Source organism: Lichenostomus cassidix, chromosome 6 (genome assembly GCF_008360975.1).
Source record: "Lichenostomus cassidix isolate B80296 chromosome 6, HeHo_3.0, whole genome shotgun sequence".
NCBI classification, from domain to species: Eukaryota; Metazoa; Chordata; class Aves; order Passeriformes; family Meliphagidae; genus Lichenostomus; species Lichenostomus cassidix.
The window spans coordinates 29,811,444-29,826,209 of record NC_139487.1 but is presented as its reverse complement, the minus strand read 5'-3'; the positions used below and the strand labels follow the sequence as shown (position 1 = coordinate 29,826,209).

Sequence of the window (14,766 nt, the reverse complement as noted above, 5' to 3'; positions counted from 1 at the left end):
GATTTCTACACTATGAAAAATGCCACAGTACACTGAAAAAACAAACCCAATTAACCAGGATTATACTTGCCTCTTTACGGCCTTTAACAGTTTTCACAGATTTCATGCTCTGAGTTCTTCGAAGGCCTCTCTGAGCAAACATTTCATCCTCTGAATGTGTCCCCTCCATCTCTTCCTCTGTTTGATCATCTCCAGGATTTTTTTCCAGCGGAGTTTTGTAACCTTTTTTAAAAAACGCATAAAAGGAAGTAATTGTAACTTTTAGATTTCTAAGAAAGCTGTGAGCTACATCCTTAACACACATGATTTATTCTTTTAAATGGCGTGCTCATTTCAGAACAGGGAAACATCTAGTCTGCCAGGATCTTAGTACTTCTAATCCTACCACTTGGCTCCACAGGTACATAATGCAGTGATTCTTCAGTTGTCAAAACTGAAACCACACATCTGCTGCCATCTTCTGCTTTACACTGAACTGCAAACACCTCAGTGGTCATCTTAAGAACTACTTAAGATTTCTGAACACAAACCACATGAGAGAGAGGTTACACTTAGATAAACCTTTAAAAGGTTCCTTTCAATCCAAACCATTCCATGACTGATTCATAGGATCTTTCTTCATACCCTCATCCCTTTCCTGCACATTTAACACTAAAGCTCCTTTCAGATGGTTAACACACCAAAGTAGTGTTAAGGGTTGTTAACATCCTGCAAAACCAGGACCAAAATTATTACCCAGGACTCTCACTAGAGGGCACAAACTGCTTAAAAAAAAATATCACAAAAAGTTCCTTGGGGTCCAACAGCCCCAAATCCCCATCACAGACCTATCACAAAGCTCCCAATCCCAGTCCGGTTCCTTCCTCTGCCAAATTCTCCTTTTATCCCAGAACCTACAGGCTCTAACACTCAGGAACACCTTTTAGAACTTCAACCCCAACTTTGTTAACGACCTGTGTACATTTCATCTTAAGCCAATATTTTACTTAGGCTTAGCTAGATTTTTTTCCCTCTTTTTTTTTCCTAGAAATTAGAATCACATCATCTAAACAGCTACTTGAGGCAGAGATTCTGTCATTCTCTTCTGCCATTTAAGAGACAACACATCTCTGCATCAGATAGTTTCATCTTTTTCAATACAAAACACTTGAATCACATCTGCTTCTCAGTTTCTGATTAGGGATGTTTGCAGTCACACCAGTACTTCCTTGTCTCTGTGTGAAACACCTGATGCATCGGCATCCCATCTGCCTTTTTCACAGCAAGCACACTGCCAGCTCAGCATCATCCTATGATCCACATCCTACAGCTAGGCCTTTTCAACCCATTTGCACAAAAGTCCGAACTCAGACCACAAAAAATAAAAGCCTGCTATGCAAAACAGAATATTGCTACGAGGGTTCCTAAACCTATGTGTACTTCTGATCTTTAAGTTGCTAATGGTGAAGAAAACTCAAAGAAAATAGGAGAGGTATATGCTAGATTTGGGTTGAGGAGCAGAAACAAGTAAGTTAATCTAGCTGTAAGAAACCTTTTTGAATTTGAGATTGAATCTCACAATCAGTAAGGATTTATACAGTATAAACTGAAGCAGTTTTTTAAAAAAGAAATCAATATAGAGCATTTTCAAGCTATTTCAGATAGCTAAGTAATGCTCTCTTACTGAGGAACAGCCCCTGCACAAGGGTCGCAGTGACATCATCTCTAGTGGAGCTCCTCATGAATTCTTGGCTTTCTGTGCAGCCAGAAGCTCCAGTGCACACTGCCCTGCACAGGATACATTCTGGGAACAATGTGCAATTCAGGTTAGGGCCCTTCAGCTGGCCCTCTATTCCTTAGCAACATCATGTGCTACCACCAAATTCATGGAATTCTTTGTACCACACAAGTGCTATGCCTCCCCAAAATGGAGGGATGAGAAGGAATGGCAGGCTCAGGTGAAAATAGCCCAGATCTACTTCTTTTGTGGGAAATAGCAGCTCCTTTACATTGTAGCCTCATCATTTAAAAACATGCAGTTGCCACATTTCCAGAAAAATCCTCCTTTAAGCATCACAGGTTCAAGAGCAAAGTGATGATGACAGTAACAACACATGTAATAGAATAATAAAATAATAGTGTCTCTGAACAAAACCATATATTGGTCACCACACACACCATCTTCTGAGTGTTGATGTGCATCTGTCCATTATGACAACTTGATGCCTTCATTATTCCAATCACCATACACGATTTTACATATTGATCTATTACTACAGACCTAGTGAATTCATTTCTATGAATTTTCTCTTCCATTTACTGAGCTCCCATACATTTTCATGTGTAATTTATGTACATTTGTCACAGAATCACCACTCAGTAATGTACTTTTTGACTTCCAATTGAGCTTTACTTTGGTAATAAATTCTTGTTGCCAATTGGCAAGGACAGGAGTAATGAGTACAGTAGGATTACACAGAGTTGCTGTGAGAAAAAAGTAATTCAGGAAAGATTGCTTAACTATCATAATTTACTTTGCTTGAGGGTACTTTATTTAAGTATACTGGAATTCTTTGAGGCCTTGTCCACTGAGAAATAGGGTAAATGTATTCCTGCTCTCCCACTTTTGCTTTGGGTGAATTGTTCTTTTAGCTAGAAAAAAAATTAGTTACATACCTGAAGATTCACTTGCAGAGGCTCTGGTTTTCTTTTTAGCTTCTGGCAATGTCTGATAAGGTCTCTGTCCTACAGGCTCATCTCCTTGTATAGTAGTCAAATCATGCATGCTGAAACTCCTCAGTTTCTCAGTTATTGCACCTTGGCTCTGAAATACAACAACAATACCTTTGAAAACAAGGCAGAGGTTTAACTTTGCTGCTCAGCCCAGATTAAGATGTTTAAGCCCATGCTTCCTTGCTGCACAACAAAACACATGGAACATAGGCATGCAGTAGCTTTACATTTGCTTTAGGAATTGCTTTTACCCAAGCTTAACTGTAGATTGCTCCCAGATGACAAAGTTACACACAAATTAGCAGTTTAATAACAAATGCTGCATTTCCACTCCTTGAATCTGAGCAAATAAAAGTTTCTTGGGTGAGGGCAACTGTTTAAAATAAACACACATCAGAAATGCTTCATTCACTTCAAACATGGCAGTTCAAGGCAGCATGACAGTGAGATTAACACTTCAACTTTAAAGAGTATGGTTGAAGATAGTATTTTGCTGTTTTACATTTTACCTTCCACAAAAATCAATATGTGTAAGGATACGTGTTAAAAATATACTCTAACATTAACTCAAATAACTGGCAGCACTACAAAAGCTGCTCTAGTTGACAGAAACTTGAAACCACAAACCAAAGGGGTCCTGCCTGGACTCACCAGGCTAGCAGGTCCTCTTACAAATACAGCTTTACTCACATACTACCAACCCAAAATCTAATGCTGCACAGGAGAACAGTTAATCACACATTAACATGAGTATTCATTCTCCAATTATCTTCATATCTCTTCTATATGGAACATATAGATATTTCCCTGTTGGAAAGAAAGGTCATCCAGCAGTTCTGTAATCTTACATCAGATTATTAAAGCATTAAAGATCAATTTATTGCATAAGCAACTAAAATAAGACCATGAGAAAACGAATTCATAGTCATGTTAAAATAGCATTTAACTCTTCTCTCTCTGGCATAAGGCAAAAAATAACCATTTCAGGGAAAGGTTGACAAGCCTGTGTGCGAATCCTACTTCAAGCAAGTGTGAAAGACTTGGTTCATTCTTACAAATAAAGCTTTTAAGTAAAAGTCTTCATTCCAACATTTTGTTAGCTAGCAGGAACAGAAATCTGGGTACAATTCCATACACCTTCCTCTGCAACAGCAGCAGAAGAAGGCAGTTCTGGCACTGCTGGCCACAGCCATTTGTTCCCACTCTCATGACAACAACTGCTTGCACGTGGTAGACCAGCACACTGAATTATTCCATGTTAAAAATAGCCATGTAAAGCAAAGAGACAGTTGAATTAAGCTCCTTAGGTTTGCATGGGTACCACAGGGCAGGGGGAAATGTGGCTGAAACCTAACATTGATTTTCTAATGACTACTCATTAGTACAGCACATAAAATGAAGACAGTGGACAGCATGCTACTCAAGCACAAAAAACCTGTACTAACTCTAACCCCACCACTCATGCATTGCCACCAAAAAATAACAAAGAAAACGTTTCTTATGAGAGAAGTAGAAGCCTTAACTTTTCTGTCTCTTCCTAGATACTTGTAGGATGACCCAAAGTTCTCAGAAACTCAATTCCCTTTGAATTAAAATGGACTAGGGACACTGTACAGTGTCTGTATTAAAGACTAGAAATCCTGAAGTGAAGTTTATTCCCCAAAATAGTTTACTTAAGGCAGGTCTCCCAAGATTCCTCCTAAGGCAGGAAAAATCCTGCCCTTCCACTATTCCACTTGTTGCACTGAAAAGCATTTTGATTAAACTGCTTCAGGGACCAGCTATGCCTGAGAACTTTATCAGCTGCTAGGACATGGCAAAGATAACTGGAGAAAAATGCTTCTTTTGGAAAGTATTAGCTTACAGTATCTGCTGTAGCACACAAGATTGTTCATCAGTCTGTGTCCAATGCTTGAACAGGTTGAACAGGACTCAAGTCTCAGTCACTGAACACTGATGAATACATAAAATGGACCTAGCTGGTTCTCAGCAAAACCCATACAAATTCAGCACAACTCCACTCACCAAGTGTGACCAGAGGCTACTTAAAATAGTGACAGAAGCTGATTTTGGCCAGCAGCAGAAGTACAGAAAGACACACTTGCATAACAGTTGCCCAGCAAGTTCATTCATCATGTGATATGACAAAAAGACATTTGGAAATTGTACAGGATAATGCAGTTAAGATTATAACAACTAACATACTAAGAGTTCTTATTACAAGCCTGTATTTCTTATTCCACTGTAGACAGAGGACTAGATCCAAGCTCTAAACATTCAGCCCTTTTCCAGTGCAACTTTTGGATACAGAATTTTGTTTTTCAAAGGGGAAAAAAAGTCAAGTATGTGCCATAAAATAACATTGTGCCCTTAACCAAACTGCACGGTTGAGCTGGAGCTCCTGTGGAGCACTGCCTCATTCAGGGAGGACCTAACAGATTTATACAATGGGCCCTTCATTCCAAAACTACTTGCCAAGATGGAAAATTTTACTCAAGTTACACACAGAAAACATTGAGAAGTTTGAAAGGATATATACATAAATAAAAGATGCAGCACACATGCCTGAGAGTCACAGTAGGAATGGGGGCTGCACAACCACTGCTGTGCTGGACAGTCACCATCACACATGCTAATCCCATGCAGGTACTCCCCACAGTGTCCCCAGTCTCCATCCCATCCCTGGAAAGATCCAGTCTAGCCAAATCAAGACTGATTTTTACTTCACTCCACTGCATAGACTGAAGGACAAATTTGAAGGTTTTCTGTATGGGTGTGCATATCACTGTGCTCACACTGCATTTAAGACTTAAGAAGATTCTTCCACCCCCATGCCCAAAAGCAGCAGTTAATTGCTTTCTGCTGAAACAAAGCATTCTGTGAGGATCTGGATAACTATCAGTTCAGGATAAAAGGCTGATTGAAAAATATTAAACTCCTTCCTATTGCAGGAAATGTGAGATTAAATACCTTCCACTACAGGAAATGTGAGAGTAACATTCACATTTAGAATAATAATGCTTTAAGAGCTTTGATATTTTGTTTGAAAGTTCAGAGAGTTACAACCCACAGCTTGAATGCATCATGTTTGTACTAAAACCTGAAGGCAGAGCAATCCAACTGTAGGTGGAGCTGAAGGAGATCTCCTGCTTCCACTCCCATGCTGTGGACATGGCAGCAGCCACCACCTCTCCCCAGACATACACACCCCAAGATGCTGCTCAGGAGAAGAGGGCAGAACAGTTACCACTGGTGGCCCATTATGTCAACAGCTCCTACAGCTGAGAAAAGAATACACTGGGCTGCATCCAGCTCAGAGGCTGGCAACTACATTACAGCACAAAAAATTGAGACACATACATTTACAATTACAATGCCACAATTCCATTACAATGGAAAAATAAAAAAATTAATCACAGAACAATGTCAGCGCTAAAATTCCTATGTAAGCAAATGTTGAATAGATGAGCTGTAAAGTCTGTTTTCTTAAACAAAATGCAAGTCTTAAAGAATGATTTTGCTTCGTTATTTGATAGCATTTCCTAAAATATACTACACATTTTTCAGAGTCCACATGCGTTAGCAGTGACCAATGTAAAACACCAGTTTAAGGTGCAATAAATTTTAAATACTTTTTTTACAAATATAGCCTATTTAAGGGTCTCCTTCCACCACTACTCAGCCTCTAGTAAGCTATTAGTATGCAGTCTCATCAGCTGACCCCCATACGAAATGCCACTGTCTATCCTGTGATTGAGCATGTATTTTTACATTCTATGTGCTTAACCCAGGGAAGTTGCCATAAACAAACACCACACGGTCTGCCTCAGGGACAAATTGTTGTTTCAATTGGACTTGCACCCCTCAGTGGCCAGGATCACTGACTGAAGCTGCCTGCCTTCCCTGGACAAGTTCTCAATGGACTCTGCAGTGTGCAGCACCCACATTCTCAGCTGTTCTCTCCCTGATCCGATCCCAGCTGACAGGGAATGACTTCTGTTCTCTCTCAACCTGGAGAGGGACTGCTGTCCCGTGAATGACCTCTGCAGCATGCCAGGCAGTCTCAGCAGGGAGGAGGATGAAAGCAGTGCTGCTCCCCATAGTGATACTGGCTGTGTGCCACAGCTGGCTGCAAGATATCTCCTTCCTCTGCCATGCCCTGAGCGGGGAGAAGGGAAGTCTGAGCAAGGCCAGGAAAACAATATTCAACCACCAAAAAGGCAGCATGTTCAGGATGACTTGAAGGCATTCAGAAAACACAGCCCTCAAAACATATTATCACCACCACCTATACTTTAGAAATTAACACTATTTGTGTGACCTCATAAAGAAGGACAGAGTATTTCACAGCTTAATTAGCAGCCACCCTACTCATAGTGATAAATAGACCAGTTTTCACTAGTAGCTCAAGAAATCAGAATTCGTGGGTTGGCAGAAATTGAAACATACAGATAACTATCATCTCAGAAGATCTAAAAAGCAAATGCATCAAAATACAAGATCTACCAGTGGAACTTAAGATTTGGGGATATAATTTCCCCAAATCCATATAATACTGAGCTGTTGAGGCATCATGTATCTGTTTTTACTAATAAGAATTTCCTTTGATATACAAAAATTCAGCACAGACTGTCTTTCATCTCTAAGTCTCCTGAAATCAGGATTTTACAAACTTTTGTTTTCTGACAGGCTAATTTAACACAATTTATTTTGCTAACGTATGCTATTTACCAGGTTTTGAAACACCACATTTTATTTGAACAGTGGGTAACTAGTACCAGCTAAAAATATCAGTATAAGAATGTAAGCTATAAGCCACTATTCCTGCCAAATACATTTCAATTTAACTACAGGGGAGCAGGCTTAAATGTACATCAAATTTCGGTAGACTGACCTGGCTGACTGCTCCAACCTCACTAACAGAGCCAACTAGCCTTTTAATGGTAATTCCTTATTCCTTTGACAACCCTTGGAGAAAATCACTCTTTGCCACATTTGATCGTCAAAATATTTCAGCAAGTTTCCAAGCAATTTTACCACCCTCCTTAAGTCAGGATGAGCAGCTTGCTTGGATGCTTTAGTGTCTTTTGACATAGGTTTAATCTCACACACATGTTCTTCCCTCTCCTAATTTGAGATCTGCTATGTCAGAATAAGCATGTGTGCTCTATTAAAAACAAAAAGTAAAAAAAAAAAAAAAAAAGGTGATGGAAGTGTGTCCTCTTTCCCATCAAGACTGATCCCACTAATAAGATTCCATTCCTGAAATCCTATACCATGCTCCACCAGCTCTTGCTGAAGGGATAATCTTTTCACCTGCTGGAGGCAGCAGCCAACTCCTGAAAAACAGGGAACAAAATGAAGAACACATGCATTGTGTCCATTTGCTTGCATGGAGCAGGCACGCTCAGCTTTTTGGAATGACAAACTCAAGAGGCTTAACATGCCAAAATAAAGATTTTTTTCAGTGAGCCTCCTCTTTCATACTGTTTAAAAATCATGTCTATTTTAGGTCTTTAGTATTGTGGTGGTTGTTTTGGCCAATCATCTGATCTGCACTAAACTAATTCTGTACAAATATTCATGAGTGTGTTTAACAAGTTTTAACAAATAGAGCAGGCATCTTGCCAGTCACAGCTGAATAGCAATGAAATCTAAACACAGACATCTCAGAAAAAGTTATTCATTATTTCAGAAGAAAGTGGGAAGAGATAGTTGTGTTACTTATTTTACAATATTTCTGTAACACCCTAAAAATTAACAAGGGAATATCTAGCCATAGCCAAACATGAGGAACACACAAAGCGTAAGTATCCTTACAGGTGCACATTGTAATAAATCTGTAATGCAAAGAATTTGCATTTTAGCATTTAGCATAGTTCCTAATTTTTTTCCCAGTAGAACACTTTGGGCATTTGGTTGTTGGTTTTGTCTGGTTTGTTTAAACAACCTATTTTCACTCTGGATACTTTCATTGCTTTGGAGGTGCAATCCATTGCATTCCAAATTATTTCATGTCTCAAGGCAGTAATAAGAATTTGAATAACAAAAAAAACCACCACAGTGATCAAATTTAATCACTTCCTCAGTATTTTAGGCTCATTATGACCATATTTAAACCCAGAAAGTTATAATGCTACCACCCTCATGTATCTTTCAAAAGAGAGAAAATGAACAAACAAGATATACATGACTCTTTTTCCAAAGCTTTTTAAACTAGTATGTGAAAATGTAGCTTTTAGAAATGTCTTTGATTTATAATGCAGGAAGTTCACATAGAAGCCCAAGCATTTGAGCTAAATGCCAGCTGTACATACTCAACTTTGACAGCAAGGGATCTCTACACTGTTTTGTGTTATCTGCTGACAGTGTTCAGGTTTTCTGTGCTGTTACTATCAGCACAGTGGCTCCATTAATTCCTAGGAGGAAATTAATCTTGATTAATCCTTAAAACTGATTTCACTTGGACATACGCCTTTTTCTTTCCATACATTTTTTTCTCTTTTGGTTTCAATTACTGTTAGGTGGGATACAGTTTGTCAGAAATATACTCCTTTCACTGGTGCACAAATTGCTTACAATCTCACATATAAACTTGTATTTTGTCTTCCTATACCCAGGGCCATCTGAAATTCAGCTGAAGGTGATAAGGTTTTGTAGGAAGGTAATCTGGGAAAAACAATAGATTACTTCATAATTAAATGGAAAATACATGACAAAGCAAGTGTACACTAAACACCAATAGGCAAGCTTATGCTTAGTGTATTAATTTAATAATTCACTCAACCAGTGGCAAACAAGTTAATTGTGTCAAGGTAACTTTTATCCATGGTAGTAGTCTTTCATGCCTTAATTCATATGTGGCATTACCTTAGGTTGATTGGAGAAAAACAGCAGAAAAGCCAGAAATCCTTTAAAAAGTTTGTTTACCAACAAGAAAGCACAACAGAGACAGAAAAGAAAAAATGGTCATCTTTACCAAAAGCCTGCACAGAAAAATGTATGGTACCTTTTGAAACAAACTCATCCCCATCATCCAAAAAATAACTACAAGCCATCCTAAAGAAACTTAGTAGGAGCAGGAGAGGGCTGCAAACCTTTGTGCCCCAGGTTTTCAATAAACTTGAGAATTTATCTTTTAATTTAGGAATGGCAAATCCTCAGTACAACACCGTTCTATATCAAGGTCAAAAGCAATTAACGCAAACAGAAAGTTACCTTTACAGCTGCTGTCACTGCAGCAGTTGCTGCCAAATTCAACCCTTGCCTTCCGAAATTCACCATGGTCTCATAGCCTCTTTCTTTGGCTTGGACAATGTACTCATCAATCTCCTAAAAGCAAAACAAATTAAAATTTAAGAAGGTTGTTCATAAGAGAACAACATTACCCCACAGTATTATTTTTCCATGAATAAAGAAGAGCTAAGAAAGATTTAAGAAAATACTTAATGGGATAGTTACTGTCTTGGTATACAGTTGTTTCATTCATTACAACTCTCTCATTTTAAAAAGGATTATATCTGGTCAAACAAGAAGAAAAAGTAGGTCCCTTTTGTGCAGCTCAGAACCATTGCATCAAGCTCCTTACAGAGAATAAGCTTAACTTGTTGGACAACAGTATTTCAAGAAATAATATGCACTTCAAGAAATCATCTAACATGATGAAGCCAGAGAGCTCCCTAGAAAGGTAGAGCTGACTTACAAAGAACTTCTGAAGTCAGAGCTTTGACATGTTTAAGTACCAAGAACAACACAGTCATGGCATTTATCCCCAGCTCTGGTAAATGCCTGGAGCTGGAGATAAAGTCTGTAAGGTACTTCCCAACAGCTCCCAGACTACAGGGAAGTATCCCTTTAGCTTACAAAGTTGCAAACGGTTTAGCGCTCAACATGACCTTACTCTTCCAATTAGTGGCAACTTGTCAGCTACCTGCTTTGCCTATTAAAGGCCAAGTCTAGCACTGACCTTTAGGAATGCTATTTACTGTAGTCTGATGTTTCTCAGTACTTGTCTTCACACCTTTGCTAATCACTCTTTCCACACATCCAAACAGGACGCTGAAAAATAACTAAGCAGAACTGTCATACTTGGGGCTAAAGCTTAAACATTCTCTCACTATTTTTATGTTTGGGTATTTACTGTTGCAGACTGGTCTACCCTTAAAACTCAGTAACAAGTCTTTCCTGTTATCTTGGCAGGAAGCCAAAAATGTCATCCATGTCAATCATCCTGACAAGCACTATTACCAGGTTATGCAGGAGAAAAACAGTAACATGAATAGTTTTGACTAAAGCTGTGTTCATACTTCTGCACAGAGAGTACTGAACGTGTGCTTGCAGTGTAAAGTCAAGCTGCATCACTTCCACTCAACTGGGCTCCTCAGAATGCATCAAGTAGAGCAGGGAACACCAAGCTCTCATGTCAATAGGAAGCAGAACCTTGTCTGCTCAGGCAAGTTAAACAGAAGCACAGACACAGGACAGTCGTATGCAGTTGCCTCTGCTAGTGCAAGTTCATGCTGCCTAGCAAGCTCTGCTTTTAGAGTGTATCTAGCAACAGTTTTTATTTCAGCATATGGTGTTTCCATATTAGGCATCAAAAATCTGCGAAGTTATTTCTTACCCTTTCTTTAGAAGAAAGCAGTGGGTGGAGGAATTTTCTGTAGATTAAACTTGCCCCTCTAGTATATGGGGAAAGGAGCCAGATAACAAAAGCTATCTTCAGTTCATAGTACAGTGGAAACCTACAGACAAGTTAAAGGTTGCACAAAATCAACAACTGCAGTAAGAAAATCCAGTAATTGATCAATATGAAGAGATCTTTTCAAAAACCACAATTACGTTAGCATATAGGATTCCTCACATGCAAGTTACATTAGACAAAAATTAAATGAGTTACAGATTTATGGACTACTGTCATTCAATAAATGAAAACAGTTAATATACTTGCTTTGCATTACACATTCCTGCACAAAAATTCTAGGCCATCCTTCTAAGAATTCCATTCCCCTATTCAGTTTCTAAAGTGAAGCTGAAAGTGATGTAGTCCCTACTTCTAGTGACAGCGTTTTCAAGCAAACTTGAAAACAGATGTTGTTCATCCATGCGCCAAAGATCTTCTCCTGTGAAAAGGGCTATCAACAAGCACAACTTAATACAAAATGAATCATTACAAATCAAAAAAACATCGGAAACAAAGGTAATTTCCTCTAGATTTCATAAAAAGTAGGGCTCTTACCAAGACACTGTTAGGTCAGTTATGGTTTCAGTAACTGTATAAAGAGCAAACACAATCCAATACATCATCCAGCGAACCTGAAAATTAATAACACCACCTTCAGTAAGAGTTTTGATTTCACCTTTACCCATAATACACTATACACTGTACAGTTTGTTCAGAGCTGTCAAAGCAAGACATTCAACAGTATCTCAGTCTGCGTAAACCACATGTCAGGTGAAATGACGTGAAGGTCCTTGAAAGATTTCTGTTCGTAAGTAGAACTGGTGGCAGCTGCAACAAGTCAAGAGAAATGGCTGGGTCACCAGGGTCACAACCTCACCTGGGCTGGTTTCACAGCATCAATTCTGTCTCTACAAAACTTTAGTGATATGAAAAAAACCACTGCAAAGAGCTGGTAGATTATCCTAAGTATGAAGACCAGTTCCCACCATTGCACTAAAGGATATTTCCTTCTCTTCCACACTCAACCATATGTTCATACCATGCACACAAAAGTCAGCACTGGTGAAGCAGTTCTCGCTTTCATTTCACAGGATGTGGTACTCAGCAATACATTGCCATTAAGTTCCAGGTGGGTAACTAATGTTATGGTATTAACAGTGAGGAAAGGCAACAAAAAAAGCATTTTCATAGAAATTTTAGTTCTGTTTAGATGCCAAGAACCACAAAATTCTTGTTAATAAAAAAGCTCACATTACTGCTTCAGAGGTTTAAAGGTATAGACTTTTTTGTTTTACACAATACATCACTGCTTTGAAATCAGACAATGCTCTTAAAATAGTATAGCTTGTTTTATAACAGTTAATGGAATCACTCATCTTTCTTGAGCATTTGTTCAAATTTGGTTGCCTAAGCTGATTACATCTTTCAGAGTAAGTACTACAGAAATAGTTCCATGCATTTGTCTTCCCTAAGATATCAGCTGCCAAAAAAATGGGTCACTACAAACCACCACTGATTATTTGTACAAACTGAACATGTTCTTTAAATTCTAATGCTATCTATGCTAGGAAAAACCTGCAACAACACAAAACCATTTGAAAACAAAAAAAACTCAAACCACCAAAGAATAAAACAAAACCACCACTATTGTTAAGACACTAGTTTGAGCTCTAAATTCATGGTACTCTTTCAAAAGGAGGGAAAAAAGCAAAGAAAATATATATACACACACACACACACACCTTCCCACAGAGGATGTGGCTCAGATTTAATCTTCATTTTTAAAACAATCTTTTTTGAAGTGGACCTAAATAACTACTCAAAACCTAACGATACACTGCTGCCTGCTTCATAGATGTGCATTATAGTTTAAAACCACTTCCTCTGTCAGAACTTCAGACCCATTTGTCTTAGATGCTTTTCTGTATGAAAAGCAACTCAGTCATGTGATAACATCCTCCAGTTTCTCAGAGGATTTAGATATTTCAGGCTTGAATAAACTAAGACAAACGTACACAACAGCTGAAGTCATTGCTGACAGGCCATGTGATATTTAGACTGGTGACCGCTCCATGAACCAGAGTCAACACCTGAATGAAAATAAAAATTAATCCAACCTTGCCCCATCAACTTAAGCATAATGCAATGCAATTTTTAAGATGCCATGCAAGACTCTCTTTTCCCCCAATATAATTTATTCCAGCTATTCTTTCTTGAATCAACCTCAATTTATCTAATTAAGAGTAACAGTGGAAGTAGAATTTCTCCTGGGCTGCTAGGAACAGTAAAAAACAGCCTGCAGAAGGGCACAAGAGATCTGCCAGGAGTCCTGCTGAGGTCTGGGCAAGGATTCTATAAAACACAAATCATATTCTAGTACAACTAATGCAGTAGGTGACACAAGTATCCTTGACAAATGAACCTGAGTGACTTAGAGGGGTTTTCATACCACAATAAAGAAAAAAGGACATGAAAAATTGAAGATCAGATTTTGCACTACCCGGAGGACTGTCATCTACTTCAAGTAACAGAAGCTTTGAGTTGTACTTCTCATGTTAGAACAGTGATTACAGGTTTATTCTGTTGAGGGTTTCTTTTCTACCATCCAACTGTTAAATTCATCCTTGTTGGCTCTGGCTGAAGCACATTCTCTCAAGTCAGGATTTTGAAACCAGGATTAGAAAAAATGCTGGTCTGTTCAGACTTGTAAACTACATCTCAGATAATTATTTCAAGCACTTTGGTGCAATGCAGTGAAAAAGCTTTTCAGGTATCTTAGTCAACTCCATTAAACCAGGGCAATTACAAGAACAAATAAGTCTCCTCAAAGGCAAAGACTCTAACACTCTCCTAGCATTGAAGTCCATAAGTCTTTTAAATTACTATGATCAGCACAACACCTTTCCCCCCCACAAATAACCTTTCAACAATTTGCTGCATCATGACCTACAAAACAAGTCAAGATGTCTGTGATTTTTGTTTGGGCCATTTTTAGTGGTGGAAGTAGAGGCTGAGTGAAATATTTTGCTGTTATGAAGCTTGTACCAATTCAAACACAGATGGCTCCTGAGCCACACAAAATCCTGGAAATGAATCTGTGCTTGGACCATAATGTGACTGGCAGCAGACCTGTGCCATTTGGAAAGCTGCATTTAAATCTAAACCCTTTACTGTGAAAGAAGATGACCCAGCTTGGAAAATGACAGCCATGGATCATCCCTAAGACCTATCTGGACAGTCAGCCCAAACATAAATGGAGTGGTAATTCACTGATGAATCATTGTCATACCCTGCTAATGAAAAAGTCACTGTCATGGGTCTTATTCATCTTGGCTCCATGAATAGTTTGTATGTGACTACGAGTTCTGGCA

At 38.7% G+C, this 14,766-nt stretch overlaps 1 protein-coding gene across 2 annotated transcripts in view; it reads right to left on the bottom strand.

The window, feature by feature from the left end:
• Positions 1 to 14,766, bottom strand: part of REEP3 (receptor accessory protein 3) — a 52,513-nt gene that overhangs the window by 4,672 nt on the left and 33,075 nt on the right. For both annotated transcript variants that reach the window (XM_085064260.1, XM_085064259.1), the window contains exons 3-7: positions 11,951 to 12,027; positions 11,336 to 11,456; positions 9,931 to 10,044; positions 2,656 to 2,803; positions 71 to 222 (exon numbers count right to left, since the gene is read on the bottom strand). In XM_085064260.1, the coding sequence (XP_084920386.1) occupies positions 71 to 222; positions 2,656 to 2,803; positions 9,931 to 10,044; positions 11,336 to 11,456; positions 11,951 to 12,027 (612 nt within the window). The remainder of the gene's footprint in view (positions 1 to 70; positions 223 to 2,655; positions 2,804 to 9,930; positions 10,045 to 11,335; positions 11,457 to 11,950; positions 12,028 to 14,766) is intronic.